At 41.6% G+C, this 18,246-nt stretch overlaps 1 protein-coding gene across 3 annotated transcripts in view; it reads left to right on the top strand.

Annotated features, from left to right (window-relative positions):
* Window positions 1–7,543: 7,543 nt before the first annotated feature.
* The window catches only part of LOC115135426 (G protein pathway suppressor 2-like), a 39,498-nt gene continuing 28,795 nt past the window's right edge, over window positions 7,544–18,246 (top strand). The window contains exons 1-6 of one of the 3 annotated variants that reach the window (XM_029670110.2): window positions 7,544–7,699; window positions 7,999–8,116; window positions 9,913–10,030; window positions 16,043–16,152; window positions 16,247–16,359; window positions 18,159–18,244. In XM_029670110.2, coding sequence (XP_029525970.1) covers window positions 9,937–10,030; window positions 16,043–16,152; window positions 16,247–16,359; window positions 18,159–18,244 — 403 coding nt within the window. In that variant the 5' untranslated portion in view covers window positions 7,544–7,699; window positions 7,999–8,116; window positions 9,913–9,936. The other 2 variants (XM_029670108.2, XM_029670111.1) reach the window with 2 other exon arrangements.

Genomic DNA, 18,246 nt, shown 5'->3' on the forward strand with positions numbered 1-18,246 from the left:
ATATTACCTAAAGTAAACTGAGCCTTTGTTCATAGAAAATAAAACAAATTGGATCTAAAACGTGGTTGACCCCATCTTAATCCCTTCTCTTACATGTAAACCATTAGCAACCTTGCCAAACTCCATTAGTTACAATGGGGAAAATACCAACCAGTTTTTCACTCATTAAAACTAGAGGTCGACCGATTAATTAGGGCCGATTTCAAGTTTTCATAACAATCGGTAATCAGCATTTTTGGATGCTGATTATGGCCGATTACATTGCAATCCATGAGGAGACTGCGTGGCAGGCTGACCACCTGTTACCCGTGTGCAGCAAGGAGCCAAGGTAAGTTGCTAGCTAGCATTAAGCTCATCTTATAAAAAACAATACATCTTAACATAATCACTAGTTAACTACACATGGTTGATGATATTACTAGTTTAACTAGCTTGTCCTCTATTGCATATAATCAATGTGGTGCCTGTTAATCTATCATCGAATCACAGCTTGCTTCGCCAAACGGGTGATTTAACAAAAGTGCATTTGCGAAAAAAGCACCATTGTTGCACCAATGTACCTAACCATAGTCAGGGTATATGCAGCAGTTTGGACCGACTGGCTCGTTGCGAACTGTGTTAAGACCATTTCTTCCTAACAAAGACCGTAATTAACTTGCCAGAATTTTACATAATTATGACATAACATTGAAGGTTGTGCAATGTAACAGCAATATTTAGACTTAAAATACGTAACATATTTCACTGAAAGGAGAAACGTTTAGTTTTTGAAATGATTGTTTCTGGATTTGACCATATTAATGATCTAAGGCTCGTATTTCTGTGTGTTTATTATATTAGAATTAAGTCTATGATTTTATATTTGATAGAGCAGTCTGACTGAGCGGTGCTAGGCAGCAGCAGGCTCGTAAGCATTTATTCAAACAGCACTTTCTACCGTTTGCCAGCAGCTCTTCGCAATGCTTGAAGCACAGTGCTGTTTATGACTTCAAGCCTATCAACTCCCGATATTAGGCTGGCAATACTATAGTGCCTATAAGAACATCCAATAGTCAAAGGTACATGAAATACAAATGGTATAGAGAGAAATAGTCCTATAATAATAATAACAACCTATAATAATAACCTATAATAATAACTACAACCTAAAACTTCTTAAAACTTATTCGGTGTAGGGGGCAGTATTCGGAAGTTTGGATGACTGAGGTGTCCAAAGTAAACTACCTGTTACTCAGGCCCAGAAGCTAGGATATGCATATAATTGGTAGCATTGGATAGACAACACTCTGAAACTGTTAAAATATTGTCTGTGGGTATAACAGAACCGATTTGGCAGGCAAAACCCTAGGACAATCCATCCAGGATTTTTTTTTGAGGTCATTGGACTTTTCAATGCTTTTCTATGGGAAAGTCAAATAATTAGGACCCAGATTGCAGTTCCCATGGCATCCACTAGATGTCAACAGTCTTTAGAAATTGTTTCATGCTTGTTTTTTTTAAATGAAGAAGTATTCGTATTCTTTCGAAGTATCCCTCAGAAGGACTCTTGTCTTTTGGCACGCGTGAATGAGTGCGCGCTCCTCGTTCTTTTTCTCCGGTATTGAACACCGTATATTCCATCTTAAATTCGATAGATTATTTACATATAAGGGTATCTGAGGTTGGATTAGAAACGTTGTTTGAATTGTTTAGACAAAGTTTACAGGTAACTTTTTAGATTCTTCCGTAGGCATGTTGGGCGAGTTGGAACAGGTGGATTTCTGAATCAAACGTGCCAAATAAACTGACATTTTTGGGATATAAAGAAGGACTTTATTGAACAAAAAGACCATTCATTGTGTAACTGGGACCCTTTGGATTGCAAAAATATGAAGATCTTCAAAAGGTAAGTGATTTATTTTAGCGCTATTTTTGAGTTTTGTGACACCTGTGCAGGTTATGAATTTGTTAATGCAATGTGTGTGAGGCGCTGTCCTCAGACGATCAAATGCTATGCTTTCACCGTAAAACATTTTGTAAGTCGGACAAAGCGGTTCGATTACCAAGATTCAAAGCTGAAGGATGGTGTATAACACTTGTATTTTCCTGAATGTTTAATATTACTACTTTTGTATTTTGAATTTCGCGCTCTGCAATTTCACTGGATGTTGGCCAGGTGGGACGCTACCGTCAATACTTATTTTCCACCATAATTTGCAAATAAATTAATTAAAAATCCTACGATGTGATTTTCTGGATTTTTCCCCCTCATTTTGTCCGTCATAGTTGAAGTGTACCTATGATGAAAATTACAGGCCTCTCATATTTTTAAGTGGGAGAACTTGCACAATTGGTGGCTGACTAAATACTTTTTTGCCCCACTGTATATACTGTATTCTATTCTACTGTGTCTTAATCTATGCCGCTCTGACATTGCTCGTCCAAATATTTATATATTCTTAATTCCTTTACTTTAGATTTGTGTGTATTATGTGTATTGTTGTGAAATTGTTAGATATTACTGCACTGTTGGAGCTAGAAACACAAGCATTTCACTACACCTGCAATAACATCTTCTAAACAAGTGTATGTGACCAATACAATTTATTTTAATATAGGCCTAAACTCGGATAAAAAGGTGCTATCTACAAACTAAAATGATTTTTCCGCTGCCCTAATAGGATAACCATTTATGGTTCCAGGTAGAACCCCTTCTGTGTCTAGGTAGAACCCTTTTGGACTCTATTCCACAGAGGATTCTACATGGAACCAAAAAGACTTCTACCTGGAAGAACCAAAAAGTGTTCTCCTTTGCTGACAGCCAAAGAACCCTGTTGGAACCCCTTTCTCAAAAGAGTGTACTCAACAAGTTTAGCCTATTAAGTTTACACCATTTCATTCTATACTCACACATCTGCCTGGTATTCAAGATAACACGCAACAAATCAAATCAAATTGTATTTGTCACATACACATGGTTAGCAGATGTTAATGCGAGTGTAGCGAAATGCTTGTGCTTCTAGTTCCGACAATGCAGTAATAACCAACAAGTAATCTAACTAACAATTCCAAAACTACTGTCTTATACACACAAGTGTAAGGGGTTAAACAATATGTACATAAAGATATATGAATGAGTGATGGTACAGAGCGGCATAGGCAAGATACAGTAGATGGTATCGAGTACAGTATATACATATGAGATGAGTATGTAAACAAAGTGGCATAGTTAAAGTGGCTAGTGATACATGTATTACATAAAGATTTATTAGATGATATAGAGTACAGTATATACGTATACATATGAGATGAATAATGTAGGGTATGTAAACATTATATTAGGTAGCATTGTTTAAAGTGGCTAGTGATATATTTTACATCATTTCCCATCAATTCCCATTATTAAAGTGGCTGGAGTTGAGTCAGTGTGTTGGCAGCAGCCACTCAATGTTAGTAGTGGCTGTTTAACAGTCTGATGGCCTTGAGTTAGAAGCTGTTTTTCAGGCTCTCGGTCCCAGCTTTGATGCACCTGTACTGACCTCGCCTTCTGGATGATAGCGGGGTGAATAGGCAGTGGCTCGGGTGGTTGTTGTCCTTGATGATCTTTATGGCCTTCCTGTAACATCGGGTGGTGTAGGTGTCCTGGAGGGCAGGTAGTTTGCCCCCGGCGATGCGTTGTGCAGACCTCACTACACTCTGGAGAGCCTTACGGTTGTGGGCGGAGCAGTTGCCGTACCAGGCGGTGATACAGCCTGCCAGGATGCTCTCGATTGTGCATCTGTAGAAGTTTGTGAGTGCTTTTGGTGACAAGCCAAATTTCTTCAGCCTTTTGAGATTGAAGAGGCGCTGCTGCGCCTTCTTCACGATGCTGTCAGTGTGGGTGGACGAATTCAGTTTGTCTGTGATGTGTATGCCGAGGAACTTAAAACTTGCTACCCTCTCCACTACTGTTCCATCGATGTGGATAGGGGGGTGTTCCCTCTGCTATTTCCTGAAGTCCACAATCATCTCCTTAGTTTTGTTGACGTTGAGTGTGAGGTTATTTTCCTGACACCACACTCCGAGGGCCCTCACCTCCTCCCTGTAGGCCGTCTCATCGTTGTTGGTAATCAAGCCTACCACTGTTGTGTCGTCCGCAAACTTGATGATTGAGTTGGAGGCGTGCGTGGCCACGCAGTCGTGGGTGAACAGGGAGTACAGGAGAGGGCTCAGAACGCACCCTTGTGGGGCCCCAGTGTTGAGGATCAGCTGGGTGGAGATGTTGTTGCCTACCCTCACCACCTGGGGGCGGCCCGTCAGGAAGTCCAGTACCCAGTTGCACAGGGCGGGGTCGAGACCCAGAGTCTCGAGTTTGATGACGAGCTTGGAGGGTACTATGGTGTTAAATGCCGAGCTGTAGTCAATGAACAGCATTCTCACGTAGGTATTCCTCTTGTCTAGATGGGTTAGGGCAGTGTGCAGTGTGGTTGAGATTGCATCGTCTGTGGACCTATTTGGGCGGTAAGCAAATTGGAGTGGGTCTAGGGTGTCAGGTAGGGTGGAGGTGATATGGTCCTTGACTAGTCTCTCAAAGCACTTCATGATGACGGAAGTGAGTGCTACGGGGCGGTAGTCGTTTAGCTCAGTTACCTTAGCTTTCTTGGGAACAGGAACAATGGTGGCCCTCTTGAAGCATGTGGGAACAGCAGACTGGGATAGGGATTGATTGAATATGTCCGTAAACACACCAGCCAGCTGGTCTGCGCATGCTCTGAGGGCGCGGCTGGGGATGCCGTCTGGGCCTGCAGCCTTGCGAGGGTTAACATGTTTAAATGTTTTACTCACCTCAGCTGCAGTGAAGGAGAGGCCACATGTTTTGGTTGCAGGCCGTGTCAGTGGCACTGTATTGTCCTCAAAGCGGGCAAAAAAGTTATTTAGTCTGCCTGGGAGCATGGTCCGTGACGGGGCTGGTTTTCTTTTTGTAATCCGTGATTGACTGTAGACCCTGCCACATACCTCTTGTGTCTGAGCCGTTGAATTGAGATTCTACTTTGTCTCTATACTGACGCTTAGCTTGTTTGATTGCCTTGCGGAGGGAATAGCTACACTGTTTGTATTCGGTCATGTTTCCGGTCTCCTTGCCCTGATTAAAAGCAGTGGTTCGCACTTTCAGTTTCACGCAAATGCTGCCATCAATCCACGGTTTCTGGTTTGGGAATGTTTTAATCGTTGCTATGGGAACGACATCTTCAACGCACGTTCTAATGAACTCGCACACCGAATCAGCGTATTCGTCAATGTTGTTGTCTGACGCAATACGAAACATATCCCAGTCCATGTGATGGAAGCAGTCTTGGAGTGTGGAATCAGATTGGTCGGACCAGCGTTGAACAGACCTCAGTGTGGGAGCTTCTTGTTTTAGTTTCTGTCTGTAGGCAGGGATCAACAAAATGGAGTCGTGGTCAGCTTTTCCGAAAGGAGGGCGGGGCAGGGCCTTATATGCGTCGCGGAAGTTAGAATAGGTGTTGCCAGCCCTGGTTGCGCAATCGATATGCTGATACAATTTAGGGAGTCTTGTTTTCAGATTAGCCTTGTTAAAATCCCCAGCTACAATGAATGCAGCCTCAGGATGTATGGATTCCAGTTTGCAAAGAGTCAAATAAAGTTTGTTCAGAGCCATCGATGTGTCTGCTTGGGGGGGAATATATACGGCTGTGATTATAATCGAAGAGAATTCCCTTGGTAGATAATGCGGTCGACATTTGATTGTGAGGAATTCTAAATCAGGTGAACAGAAGGACTTGAGTTCCTGTATGCTTTTGTGACCACACCACGTCTCGTTAGCCACAAGGCACCACCACCATTGAAGGTTTTTGTCAACCTCTGCTCAGACTTAAATAGCAGTGTTCCAAGAAGCACCACCAGGGGTGACTGTAGTATCCCCAAACAGACACAAAGGAGACACAAGAAGAGGGCATCCCACACTCATTTTAGATCCAAAGGAGTCTTTATTTTCATACTTTATGCTCTCACTCTCATCGCTATCTCTTTTGCCATCTTCTCATGTATTTTCTTGTAACTCCTTCCACGCACATGCACACACACACACACAAACTACAGTCGCATCTTGTTTACATTTCTCACGTTTTAGGCTTCCAGCTTTGGCCTTGGATGGATCATGCTACAATGAGATGGGCACAGAGGTACGTATGTACAGTCCTTTTCAGTGTGGCGGCAAATGAATTGAACAGGAGAATAGGATGTGGTTGCTTGTGGTGGGAGAGCAGTGTGGATGGTGGGGGAGAACATCCACAGTGATGCTGATTGGTTGCTCTGGCTCATCACTTCTTGACTAAGATAAAAATAGATTTAGAAATGATTTTGACCTTGCCTTAGCTCAACAGCTGAAAAGCTTTCATTAACATACTTCCAGAGATAGCAAGACCTTCAGTACTCACTGAATGAGGTAGCCTACCCATCCCCATTTACAAGTGAATTAATCAATTAAATAAATTATAATATAGCACATTCAATGACATTATTACTGTAGACTATAGGCTACTCCTGTATCTACCTTGTCCAATACCGTAATCATTGAATGAAGTGCGTACCATCCACATTAACTATTTTATTTATCAATTAGATAAATAATACAAGCACATGCCGTTACATTATTGTAGAATAGGCTACTCCCGTATTCACACTATATTAGGATACCGTTATGATTTCATTGGTCTTGTCAGGCATGATTTGATGGTATTCGATCGAAGTTGAACGTCGTACCCCGTTCCCTTCTTCAGTGAAAAGTAGTTATGCATCCCCTATTCAATTCAGTTCGAGTGTGAAGGCCTAGTGACAGTGGAAAAATAAACCCATAGCTCCAGCACACAAGGGCATCGTCTTACAATGTAAAATATGTATATATCCTATAGCACCACGTGTGTATATTTTCATTTACAATTTAATTCAAACATGAAATAAATTATACTAGCACATCAAATTACGTTATTTTTGTACACTAGCTTATTCCCTTATCGACATAGTAAATAATATTGCCTACCTACTTTCGACAGTACGTTATCAACTCATTATCAACAAAAAGTCATTATTTTCTTATAAACCCAATTTGCCTTATCAACACAGTAGGCCTAAATATATTCCTCACGATATCACAACATAAATATAGCCTACTTACTCCTCAATCGGATCAAAGACATCTTGGTAATTATTTTGCATCGTCTCTAAGGAAACTATCTGGGGGCAGACACTCTGCTGCTTGTAAAAAACTAAACAAATGAATGAATGCCTGTGTCTCTTCCGAGCTCTTAAATACCATGTTCGTCTCTGGATTCCTTTGAACATCCCTACCCTGAACCCTAAACTATAACCCCTAACTAACACTAAGCTGAACTATTTTACCTCGATACTTGATTGGGGTATGGACATCCCAAGGATCCCAAATAGCTAAAAAACTCCTCTATTCGACTGAAAGCCACGGACACACCTCTTATTGGTTGTCTGATTTAGGCTACTGGGTAACAACACAGTTTGTGGTTGGCTAACAACATTTAGATCTGTATGCAGGAAGATAACATAACATACTATGCCATGAGGTGTTGAGGGAAAAACAGATTGGATTGGATATAATATTTTCTAGGCAATTTGCGATAACAGGAAATACACAAGCTGTAGGCTACACCATAGCTCAATGTTGCCTACTTCGGAATGTCGGCTTGCACGGGTCAGTTTCTAACATTTATTGTTGAGATTGAATTAATATAAATATAAACTAGGCACCTTATGACTTTCATTAACATGCAAACGTCACACAGACGTTTTTAAGCTGTTGGTATGAAGACATGTTAGTTACACGCCGCATTCATGCAGACGTTAGTAAGGTGTTGGTATGATGATATGGTAGTTACACGCAGGCGTTAAATATCATGTCATGTCAGATGTGCAATGGTAGGTGACAGCCACACGGTGGTATGTTTGCCTAGGTTTAATTCTGGCACATATCATCACCCCCCATATGCTTAGGTACCATTGAAGGGAGTGGAGTGTGGAGGTGGGGCAATTTACGTTGGAGATTCCTGGTGTTTGTGACGCTCGCCGTTTGGCACGACGCAGATCCAGTGGGGAGTGTGGTGAAACAGAGGTGACACAGTCTGTTCTTTTGAGCTTTGATTCAGTCTTTACCTGACAATGTAATGTTAGGATATATGAGTTATGCTGTTACAGGAGATTTGAAGGTGTGGGACAGAGGAATGTGTAGTTTCGTCGGGAAAAATTGTGTCAACTGTAGGGGTGTACATGTTGCTGGGGATCGGAGGTGTCCGGTGCGAGATAGGCAGGTTGAGGTGGCCAGGGTCAGAGTAGTGCAGAAAATGTTGTATTCTGACGCAGTGAAGAAAGTAGAGGAAGGTGGATCAAGGGTGAGGGATTCTGAGAGGATTCGTGTGAATAGTAGATCTGCGCCAGAACAGATGGATAGGCCAATGAGTGATATGTTTTATTAAGGTTGGCTTCTTAGCGTTCATAGCAATGGTTATCAACAGTACTGCTGTGATTTAACGTAAATCACAGAAAATGGATGTCGTGGTGGCATCTGCAGAGAAATACTTGAGTATACGAGATTTGACTAAAGAAGAGTTACAGGGTGTGTTGAGTGGTAGTGTCCCGACCTCTCAGGTCATTGGCCTGGGGTAGGATCAGATGGGGTTAAAGTAGTGGAATAACGTGGTGGGTTTTAATGAGTGTAGGGTTAGTAAGATAATGAAAAAACATTTTTTATTGAATTTTACCCATTTTGTATCACAAAGTGTAACGGATTTATACTATAGCTCATTTGGGGGCGGTAACGCAACAAATTGGATGCCAACCGCCGTTAAACTCCACCGAAGAAGAAGAAAACGACGACAAAGAAGAAGAATGATTATTTCTGGCTGTAGTTGATGCATGAAGTGTCACATTTCCTCTGCTTTTTTGTTGTTGATTTTGGCAACATTCAGAAACTCGGTAACGTCACACCCAACATTATCAGCTGTAGTGTTAACGTTGGGATTTTATAATATTTTATCTGCAAATCAGACTAACAAAGACATCTTTTCTGGCACGGATAAAAGTGCGTTTTGAAAGGATTCCACGCAATATTATTGCAAGACTATTCGCTAACTAGATATACGAGGATGTGTCGTTTAACCAGACACAACGTTCGCTTGCTAAACTGTACATTCTTGATGTTTTTAGATAGCGTTGCTATCTAGCTAACGTTAGCTCGCTATAGAGTCAGGCTTCCCGTGTGTGATTTCAAAGTAGTCAGATTGATTTAAAAAAGTCACCAAGTTAACGTTGGCTAGTTAATGCTAAACTGCTAGTGTGAGATTGCCATTGTGCAATTAGTCAACAAGCAAGTCGGCGTTAAAAGCTAGCTAGCTAACTTGGCTAGCTATATTAACGATTTATTAGCCAGTTAGTAATACAATTTAGCCTGCAGTTTATTCTTGATTATACTGTTAGTTTGTCGTTATCATTCTTAAATATGGTAGCCTATGTCGAGGATGTGATCATGATTTTGTAATATTACGTACTTATATTGTATAACGTTGCCACAAAACTGTCGAATCACAAAATCATGATCACATTCTCGACATTGGCTACCATATTTAAGTACAGTAGCTAGAATCTGCTGCTGACATTTCAGCTAGTCAGTCATATTGTAGCTGGCTTCAGACATAGCTCGTTTGCTAATTTAATAGATTATTATAGTTTAGATTTACATTTATGGTGTGGTGATTTACTTATTAGGGAATTTATAACAGCCTGATTAAGTCATGCATTGTGGTTTGATTTAATGAAGGACTGTGGTAGGCAATTAGATGTAAACATATGTTAGCAATGTCAGTGATGATTTGTGGGCTCACTTTCTTCCTGTGTCTATCTGTCTGTTCTTAGCTGGCCCCACCAATCCCTACCATTATGCCTGCTCTATTAGAAAGGCCCAAACTGTCCAATGACATGGCACGCGCCCTGCACAAGCACATCATGCGGGAGCGAGACCGCAAGAGACAAGGTAAGAAAGAACACTCTACCCAATGACACTGGGAGTTTGCAAACTCAAAAAAGATACTGCCTATGTTTACATGCACACAGTTTTCCGGATAGTGGCTCATATCCCGCTTAAGGTCTTAATCGGGATAAGCTGTTTACAGTTGATATCCTGAGTATCCCTATTCTCATGAATAAACTGGATATTTCTAACTTAAGTTCATATGGGTTAAATTGAATAGTAACTGTGATATGGACACTGACTGTAGTCCTATAACCTCTCACATGTAACATAGTATAATATTCACACCTGCAGAACGATTAATTTATTTCAGTGAAATGATACAACAAACTTTTATTAAAACATTTTCTATATTTAAAAAGGGAAGGGAAGTGCTGCTAAGGTACACAATAGTAGATTTTGGTAGACAGAAGGTGCTCTTTTGTAAAAGGGGTAAACTGGTCATCAAAAAGCTAGGAAGACCAAGGCACTCTTTAATATGATTAATTAAAATGCCTTCATTTGTGTGGCATTTTCAATGGAAACAACGTTTTAAAACTGATGCGTTTTGGCTGCATGGCCTTCATCAGGGAGTACAAAGGTATAATACATGTCCTCTTTTGAACATCTTTTTCAATCAACCCTAATTTGAAGAGGGAGTGGTTACATAATTTATTGGACAACACCTAGTATGCAATACTATACACATGAAAAAGTGAAATACTGTAGATGTGTTATCAAAAATGCATATCAAGGCTAGAAGCATCAGAACCCCTAGAAAGGTAGTTCTAACCTTGAATATGACTGGGCAAAGTGGAATAGGAGAGCCATCTATTTTATAGTACACTAGATAACAGCAACATGGACCACAACAGTTTAAACATAGCTGAGGGCAATAGAGCAATGTGAATCTTGTCTGGGGACAAGGAGTGGAGAAATTTGATTTCTTTCTTTCTGCGTCTCTTGATAAAATGTGAATACATGTGTAATGTGTTATCTTTGACACTTATGCAAGCCTACAGAATTTCAACCACATAAAATATGCACCCAAGAGGAGCTGAAGTCTTATCAGAAAAATGTCATTTTCTCAGCTTTCCATTTCCTTAAAACTTGTCAAACTGATGACACTAGACATTTGGTAAGATGGCGCGCAAGAAGAAGGCAGACGTTTTATGTGCCCCCAGCCAATTGTTTTTAAAAAAAGAAACGTATTTTGTACATAGTCTTGTCTTTTATGACCGAAAATAACTTCTGGACATCAGGACAGCAATTACTCACAACGGACTGGTAGAATCCATTTTTTCCCTTTAACGAGTCTGACGAGGCCGACGCTAAAGGTATACTTTCTCAGGAACAGGCCCAGATCCCCGTAATTTGCGTGAAGAGGAGGCTAAGAAAATGTGTCTGAAGGGCGAGCTGCCTTCTGAGAATTTGTAGATGATAAACCCCCACTTCTTTCCATTCTGTTAGCTAACATGCAGTCTTTGGAAAATAAAATATATGACCTACGTGGAAGATTAAACTACCAATGGGACATTCAAAACTATCGACACCAACATACAGCTGGCTGGTTCTACGCTGCACAGGCAGGATAGAACAGCGGCGTCTGGTAAGACAAGGGGTGGAGGACTATGTATTTGTGTAAATAACAGCTGGTGCACGATATCTAAGGAAGTTTTGAGCTATTGCTCGCTTGAGGTAGTGTATCTCATGATAAACTGTAGACCACACGACATACCGAGAGTTCATCTGTATTTTTCATAGCTGTTTACATACTACCACAGTCAGAGGCTGGCACTAAGACAGCATTGAATGAGCTGTATTACGCAATAAGCAAACAAGAAAATGCTCAACCAGAGGCGGCGCTTCTAGTAGCTGGGGACTTTAATGCAGGGAAACTTAAATCCGTTTTACCAAATTTCTATCAGCATGTTAAATGTACAACCAGAGGGGGAAAAAACTCTGGACCACCTTTACTCCACACACAAAGACACGTACAAAGCTCTCCCTCGCCTTCCATTTGGCAAATCTGACAATAATTCTATCCTTCTGATTCCTGCTTACAAGCAAAAATTATAGCAGGAAGCACCAGTGACTAGATCAATAAAAAAGTGGTCAGATTAAGCAGATGCTAAGCTACAGGACTGTTTTGCTAGCACAGACTGGAATATATTCCGGGATTCCTCCGATGTCATTGAGGAGTACACCATATCAGTCACTGGCTTCATCAATAATTGCATTGATGACGTCGTCCCCACACTGACCGTACGTACATACCCCAACAAGAAGCCATGGATTACAGGCAACATCCTCACTGAGCTAAAGGCTAGAGCTGCCGCTTTCAAGGATTGGGACTCTAACCCGCAAGCTTATTAGACATCCCGCTATGCCCTCCAACGAACCATCAAACAGGCAAAGTGTCAATACAGGACTAAGATCGAATCATACTACACTGGCTCTGACACTCGTCGGATGTGGCAGGGCTCGCAAACCATTAGACTATAAAGGGAAGTACCACCGAGAGCTGCCCAGTGACACAAGCCTACCAGACGAGCTAAACTACTTCTATGCTCACTTTGAGGCAAATAACACTGAAAAGTGCATGAGAGCACCAACTGTTCTGGAAGACTGATCACGCTCGCCACAGCCAATTTGAGTAAGACCTTTAAACAGGTTAACATTCACAAGGCTTTGAAAGGCTGGTCATGGCTCACGTCAACACCATTATCCCAGAAACCCTAGACCCACTCCAATTTGCATACCGACAGATCCACAGATGATGCTGTCTCTATTGCACTCCACACTGCCCTTTCCCACCTGCACAAAAGGAACACTTATGTGAGGATGCTATTCATTGACAACAGCTCAGCGTTCAACAACGTAGTGCCCTCAAAGCTCATCAATATGCTAAGGACCCTGGGACTAAACACCTCCCTCTGCAACTAGATCCTGGACTTCCTGACGGGCCACCCCCAGGTGGTAAGGGTAGGTAACAACATATGGGCCCCTCAGGGGTGCGTGCTCAGTCCTCTCCTGTACTCCCCATTCACTCATGACTACATGGCCAAGCACGACTCCAACACCATCATCAAGTTTGCCGATGACACAACAGTGATAGGCCTGATCAACGACGAGACCGCCTATAGGGAGGAGGTCAGAGACCTGGCCATTTGGTGCAAGAACAACAACCTCTCCCTTAATGTGATGAAGACAAAGGAGATGATTGTGGACTACAGGAAAAATAGGACTGAGCACTCCCCCATTCTCATCGACGGTGCTGCAGTGGAGCAAGATGAGAGCTTCAAGTTCCTTGGCGTCCACATCACCAACAAACTAACATGGTCCAAGCACACCAAGAGAGTCAGAAGACTGAAAAGATTTGGCGTGGGTCCTCAGATCCTCAATGTTCCACAACTGCAACATCGAGAGCATTCTGACTGGTTGCACCACTGCCTGGTATGGCAACTGCTCGGCCTCCGACCGCAAGGCACTACAGAGAGTAGTGCGATCGGCCCAGTACATCACTGGGGCCAAGCTTCCTGCCATCCAGGACCTCTATACCAGGCGGTGTCAGAGGAAGGCCCTAAAAATGGTAAATGACTCCAGCCACCATAGTCATACACTATCTGAGCTCCAAGTCTGGGCCCGAGAGGCTTCTAAACCGCCTCTACCCCCAAGCCTTAAGATTCCTGAACACCTAATCAAATGCCCACTCAAGACTATTTGATTGCTCCCCCTCTTTTACGTCACTGCTGCTCTTTGTTATCATCTTTGCATAGTCACTTTAATAACTCTACCTACATTTATATATTACCTCAACTAACCGTTGCCCCCGCACATTGACTCTGTACCGGTACCCCCTTGTATATAGTCTCGTTATTGTTATTTTACTGCTGCTCTTTAATCACTTGTTACTTTTATTTCTTTATTCTATCCATATTTTTTTTTAACTGCATTGTTGTTTAGGGGCTCGTAAGTAAGCATTTCACTGTAAGGCTTCACCTGTTGTATTCTGCTCATGTGACTCAAATTTGATTCGATTTCACACAGGACAAGTCTTTCTACTGTTTTGGAGTTATTGCGTTTTCTCCCTGGCCCCTAAACAAAAGACAACTTTACTGGTGTTAACCTTACTAGGGCAGGCGTTCCACTAGCGGAACCCCTTGACAACATTCCGCTGAAAAGGCAGCGCGCGAAATTCAATATATATTTTTTTGAAATATGCAACTTTCACACATTAAAACAAGTCCAATACAGCAAATGAAAGAAACATCTTGTTAATCTACCCATCGTGTCCGATTTCAGAAATGCTTTACAGCGAAAGCACAACATATTGTTAGGTCATAGCCAAGTCAAAAAAACACAGCCATTTTCCAGTCAAAGATAGGAGTCACAAAAAGCAGAAATATAGATAAAATGAATCACTAACCTTTGATCTTCATCAGATGACACTCATAGGACATCATGTATGTTTTGTTCGATAATGTGAATATTTATATCCAAAAATCTCAGTTTAAATTGGCACGTTACGTGCAGTAATGTTTTGATTCCAAAACATCCGGTGATTTTGCAGAAATACTCATAATAAACATTGATAAAAGATACAAGTGTTATTCACAGAATTAAAGACAGACTTCTCCTTAATGCAACCACTGTGTCAGATTTAAAAAAAACTTTGCGGAAAAAGCATAATCTGAGAACGGTGCTCGGAGCCCAATCCAGCCAGAGAAATATCCGCCATTTTGGAGTCAACAGAAGTTAGAAATAACCTTTGATCTTCATCAGAAGGCACTCCCATGAATCCCAGTTCGACAATAAATGACTGATTTGTCCCATAAAGTCCATAATTTATGGCCAAATAGCCACTTGTTGTTAGCGTGTTCAGCCCAGTAATCCATCTTCATGAGGCGTGAGCTCTTCGTCCAGACAAAAACTCGAAAAGTTCTGTTACAGGTCGTAGAAACAAGTCAAACGATGTATGGAATCAATCTTTAGGATGTTTTTAACATAAAACAATAATAATGATCCAACCGGAGAATTCCTATGTCTGAAGAAAAGCAATGGAACGAGAGCTAACTCTGTCGGGTGCGCGCGTCACGAGCCTGAGACACTCTGCCAGACCACTGACTCACAGGTCTCCTGAGCCCCTCCTTTTATAGTAGAATCCTCGTTCAAGTTTCTAAAGACGGTTGACATCTAGTGGAAGCCGTTGGAAGTGCAACTTGACTCCATAGACACTGTGTATTAGGTAGGCCAAGCTTTGAAAAACTACAAACCTCAATGTCCCACTTCCTGGTTGGATTTTTCTCAGGTTTTCGCCTGCCATAAGAGTTCTGTTATACTCAGACATCATTCAAACAGTTTTAGAAACTTCAGAGTGTTTTCTAATAATACTATGCATATATTAGCATCTGGGACAGAGTAGAAGGCACATTCTGGGCACACTATTCATCCAAAAGTGAAAATGCTGCCCCCTATCCCAAAAGAGTGAATGAATTAGTAATCTAGTTAATTCTGTCAGTTAGTCTTCTGGGGCAAAAAGTTATGACAAACAAATGGCCTACCAAATTTCTGAAATTATAATATGGCCTACCAGATTTTGGGAATTATAATCAGAATTGTCTAAGTTAGGGGTTGAAGTAGCCAGTAGTAAATTCATTATAATAGGCTAAGTTATTATGGTGGATTGAACTGCTCAGGAATGCTACTTTTTGTAGTGAATCCGATGAAAACATCACGCAACACCCATGATATGCAAAACTAAGCCTGCACAGACAGCAAAAACAACAGTAAACAGGGTTAGATGTTTACATTCCACAGTATCCCGTCTTAGATTAGAATATGCCAGGCATCTTATCTGGGTTTCTCATAACTGGGTTACAAGCTTTTGTAAACAGGATATGATGTTGTGCGCCAACTCAAAAGAAAAATACTTGAGTATCCCGAATAATAACAGGATATTGGTGTGCATGTGAACGTGGTCATTGATACCAACTCCTGTCCTTGTAAACCCCCTCATCCAACCTTGTGTCACAGAGGAAGAAGAAGTAGACAAAATGATGGAGCAGAAGCAGAAGGAGGAGGAAGAAAGGAAGAGGAAGAAAGAGGTGGAGGAGAGAATGTCTTTAGATGAGACAAAAGAGCAGGTGCGTTATTGAGATTTTTACATTGGCCAGTGCCTGCTTCTTTCTATTTCTTTTATTCAACTCCTCTTTGAGTGTCCCTCTCGCTCTGCCTTAGATCATGAAGATGGGGGAGAAGCTACAAGGGCTACAAGAGGAGAAGCACCAGCTCTTCCTCCAGTTGAAGAAAGTGCTCCATGAGGAGGAGAAGAGACGGAGGAAAGAACAGAGGTAAAGGCTCTACTGGCTCTTGAATGTACTTTCTGGAGGTCTTACAAACATCACTTATCCTTAGCCTTGTGGTTCCAGATATGTATGTGCTGTCTTGACCACATCTATGGTGTGACAGTGCATACAGTGGGGGAAAAAATATTTAGTCAGCCACCAATTGTGCATGTTCTCTCACTTAAAAAGATGAGAGGCCTGTAATTTTCATCATAGGTACACTTCAACTATGACAGACAAAATGAGAAGAAAAAGAAATCCAGAAAATCACATTGTAGGATTTTTAACAAATTTATTTGCAAATTATGGTGGGAAAATAAGTATTTGGTCACCTACAAACAAGCAAGGTTTCTGGCTCTCACAAACCTGTAACTTCTTCTTTAAGAGGCTCCTCTGTCCTCTACTCGTTACCTGTATTAATGGCACCTGTTTGAACTTGTTATCAGTATAAAAGACACCTGTCCACAACCTCTAACAGTCACACTCCAAACTCCACTATGGCCAAGACCAAAGAGCTGTCAAAGGACACCAGAAACAAAATTGTAGACCTGCACCAGGCTGGGATGACTGAATCTGCAATAGGTAAGCAGCTTGGTTTGAAGAAATCAACTGTGGGAGCAATTATTAGGAAATGGAAGACATACAAGTCCACTGATAATCTCCATCGATCTGGGGCTCCACGCAAGATCTCACCCCGTGGGGTCAAAATGATTACAAGAACGGTGAGCAAAAATCCCAGAACCACACGGGGGGACCTAGTGAATGACCTGCAGAGCTGGGACCAAAGTAAAAAAGCCTACCATCAGTAACACACTACGCCGAATGTCATATGGTCAGATTAAACCAAAATATAACTTTTTGGTAAAAACTCAACTCGTGTTTAGAGGACAAAGAATGCTGAGTTGCATCCAAAGAACACCATACCTACTGTGAAGCATGGGGGTGGAAACATCATGCTTTGGGGCTGTTTTTCTACAAAGGGACCAGGACAACTGATCCGTGTAAAGGAAAGAATGAATGGGGCCATGTATCGTGAGATTTTGAGTGAAAACCTCCTTCCATCAGCAAGGGCATTGAAGATTAAACGTGGCTGGGTCTTTCAGCATGACAATGATCCTAAACACACCGCCCGGGCAACGAAGGAGTGGCTTCGTAAGAAGCATTTCAAGGTCCTGGAGTGGCCTAGCCAGTCTCCAGATCTCAACCCCATAGAAAATCTTTGGAGGGAGTTGAAAGTCCGTGTTGCCCAGCAACAGCCCCAAAACATCACTGCTCTAGAGGAGATCTGCATGGAGGAATGGGCCAAAATACCAGCAACAGTGTGTGAAAACCTTGTGAAGACTTACAGAAAATGTCTGTCTGTCATTGCCAACAAAGGGTATATAACAAAGTATTGAGATACATTTTTGTTATTGACCAAATACTTATTTTCCACCATAATTTGCAAATAAATTCATTAAAAATCCTACAATGTGATATTCTGGATTTTCCTTTTCTTCTCATTTTGTCTGTCATAGTTTAAGTGTACCTATGATGAAAATTACAGGCCTCTCATCTTTTTAAGTGGGAGAACTTGCACAATTGGTGGCTGACTAAATATTTTTTTGCCCCACTGTACATAGCCTGGTGGTCCCAGATAACACATCCCCACATTCCCCAGCAACCTACTTAGGTTATTGGCTTTTGATGTGAGATTCAGTCCTAATTTGCTGATAGATTAGCGTTAACATTGTTACCGTACACATACACACATTGTTACTACTGACTGCTAGTGTGTGACTATGGACATGATTGTTTTCTTGTAGTGATATGACAACCCTGACATCATCTACGTACCAGCCCAGCATGGCTATCCACTCCCACTCAGGACAACACCTGCTCAGCATGCAAGGT

Source organism: Oncorhynchus nerka, linkage group LG10 (assembly GCF_034236695.1).
Source record: "Oncorhynchus nerka isolate Pitt River linkage group LG10, Oner_Uvic_2.0, whole genome shotgun sequence".
Lineage (NCBI taxonomy): Eukaryota > Metazoa > Chordata > Actinopteri > Salmoniformes > Salmonidae > Oncorhynchus > Oncorhynchus nerka.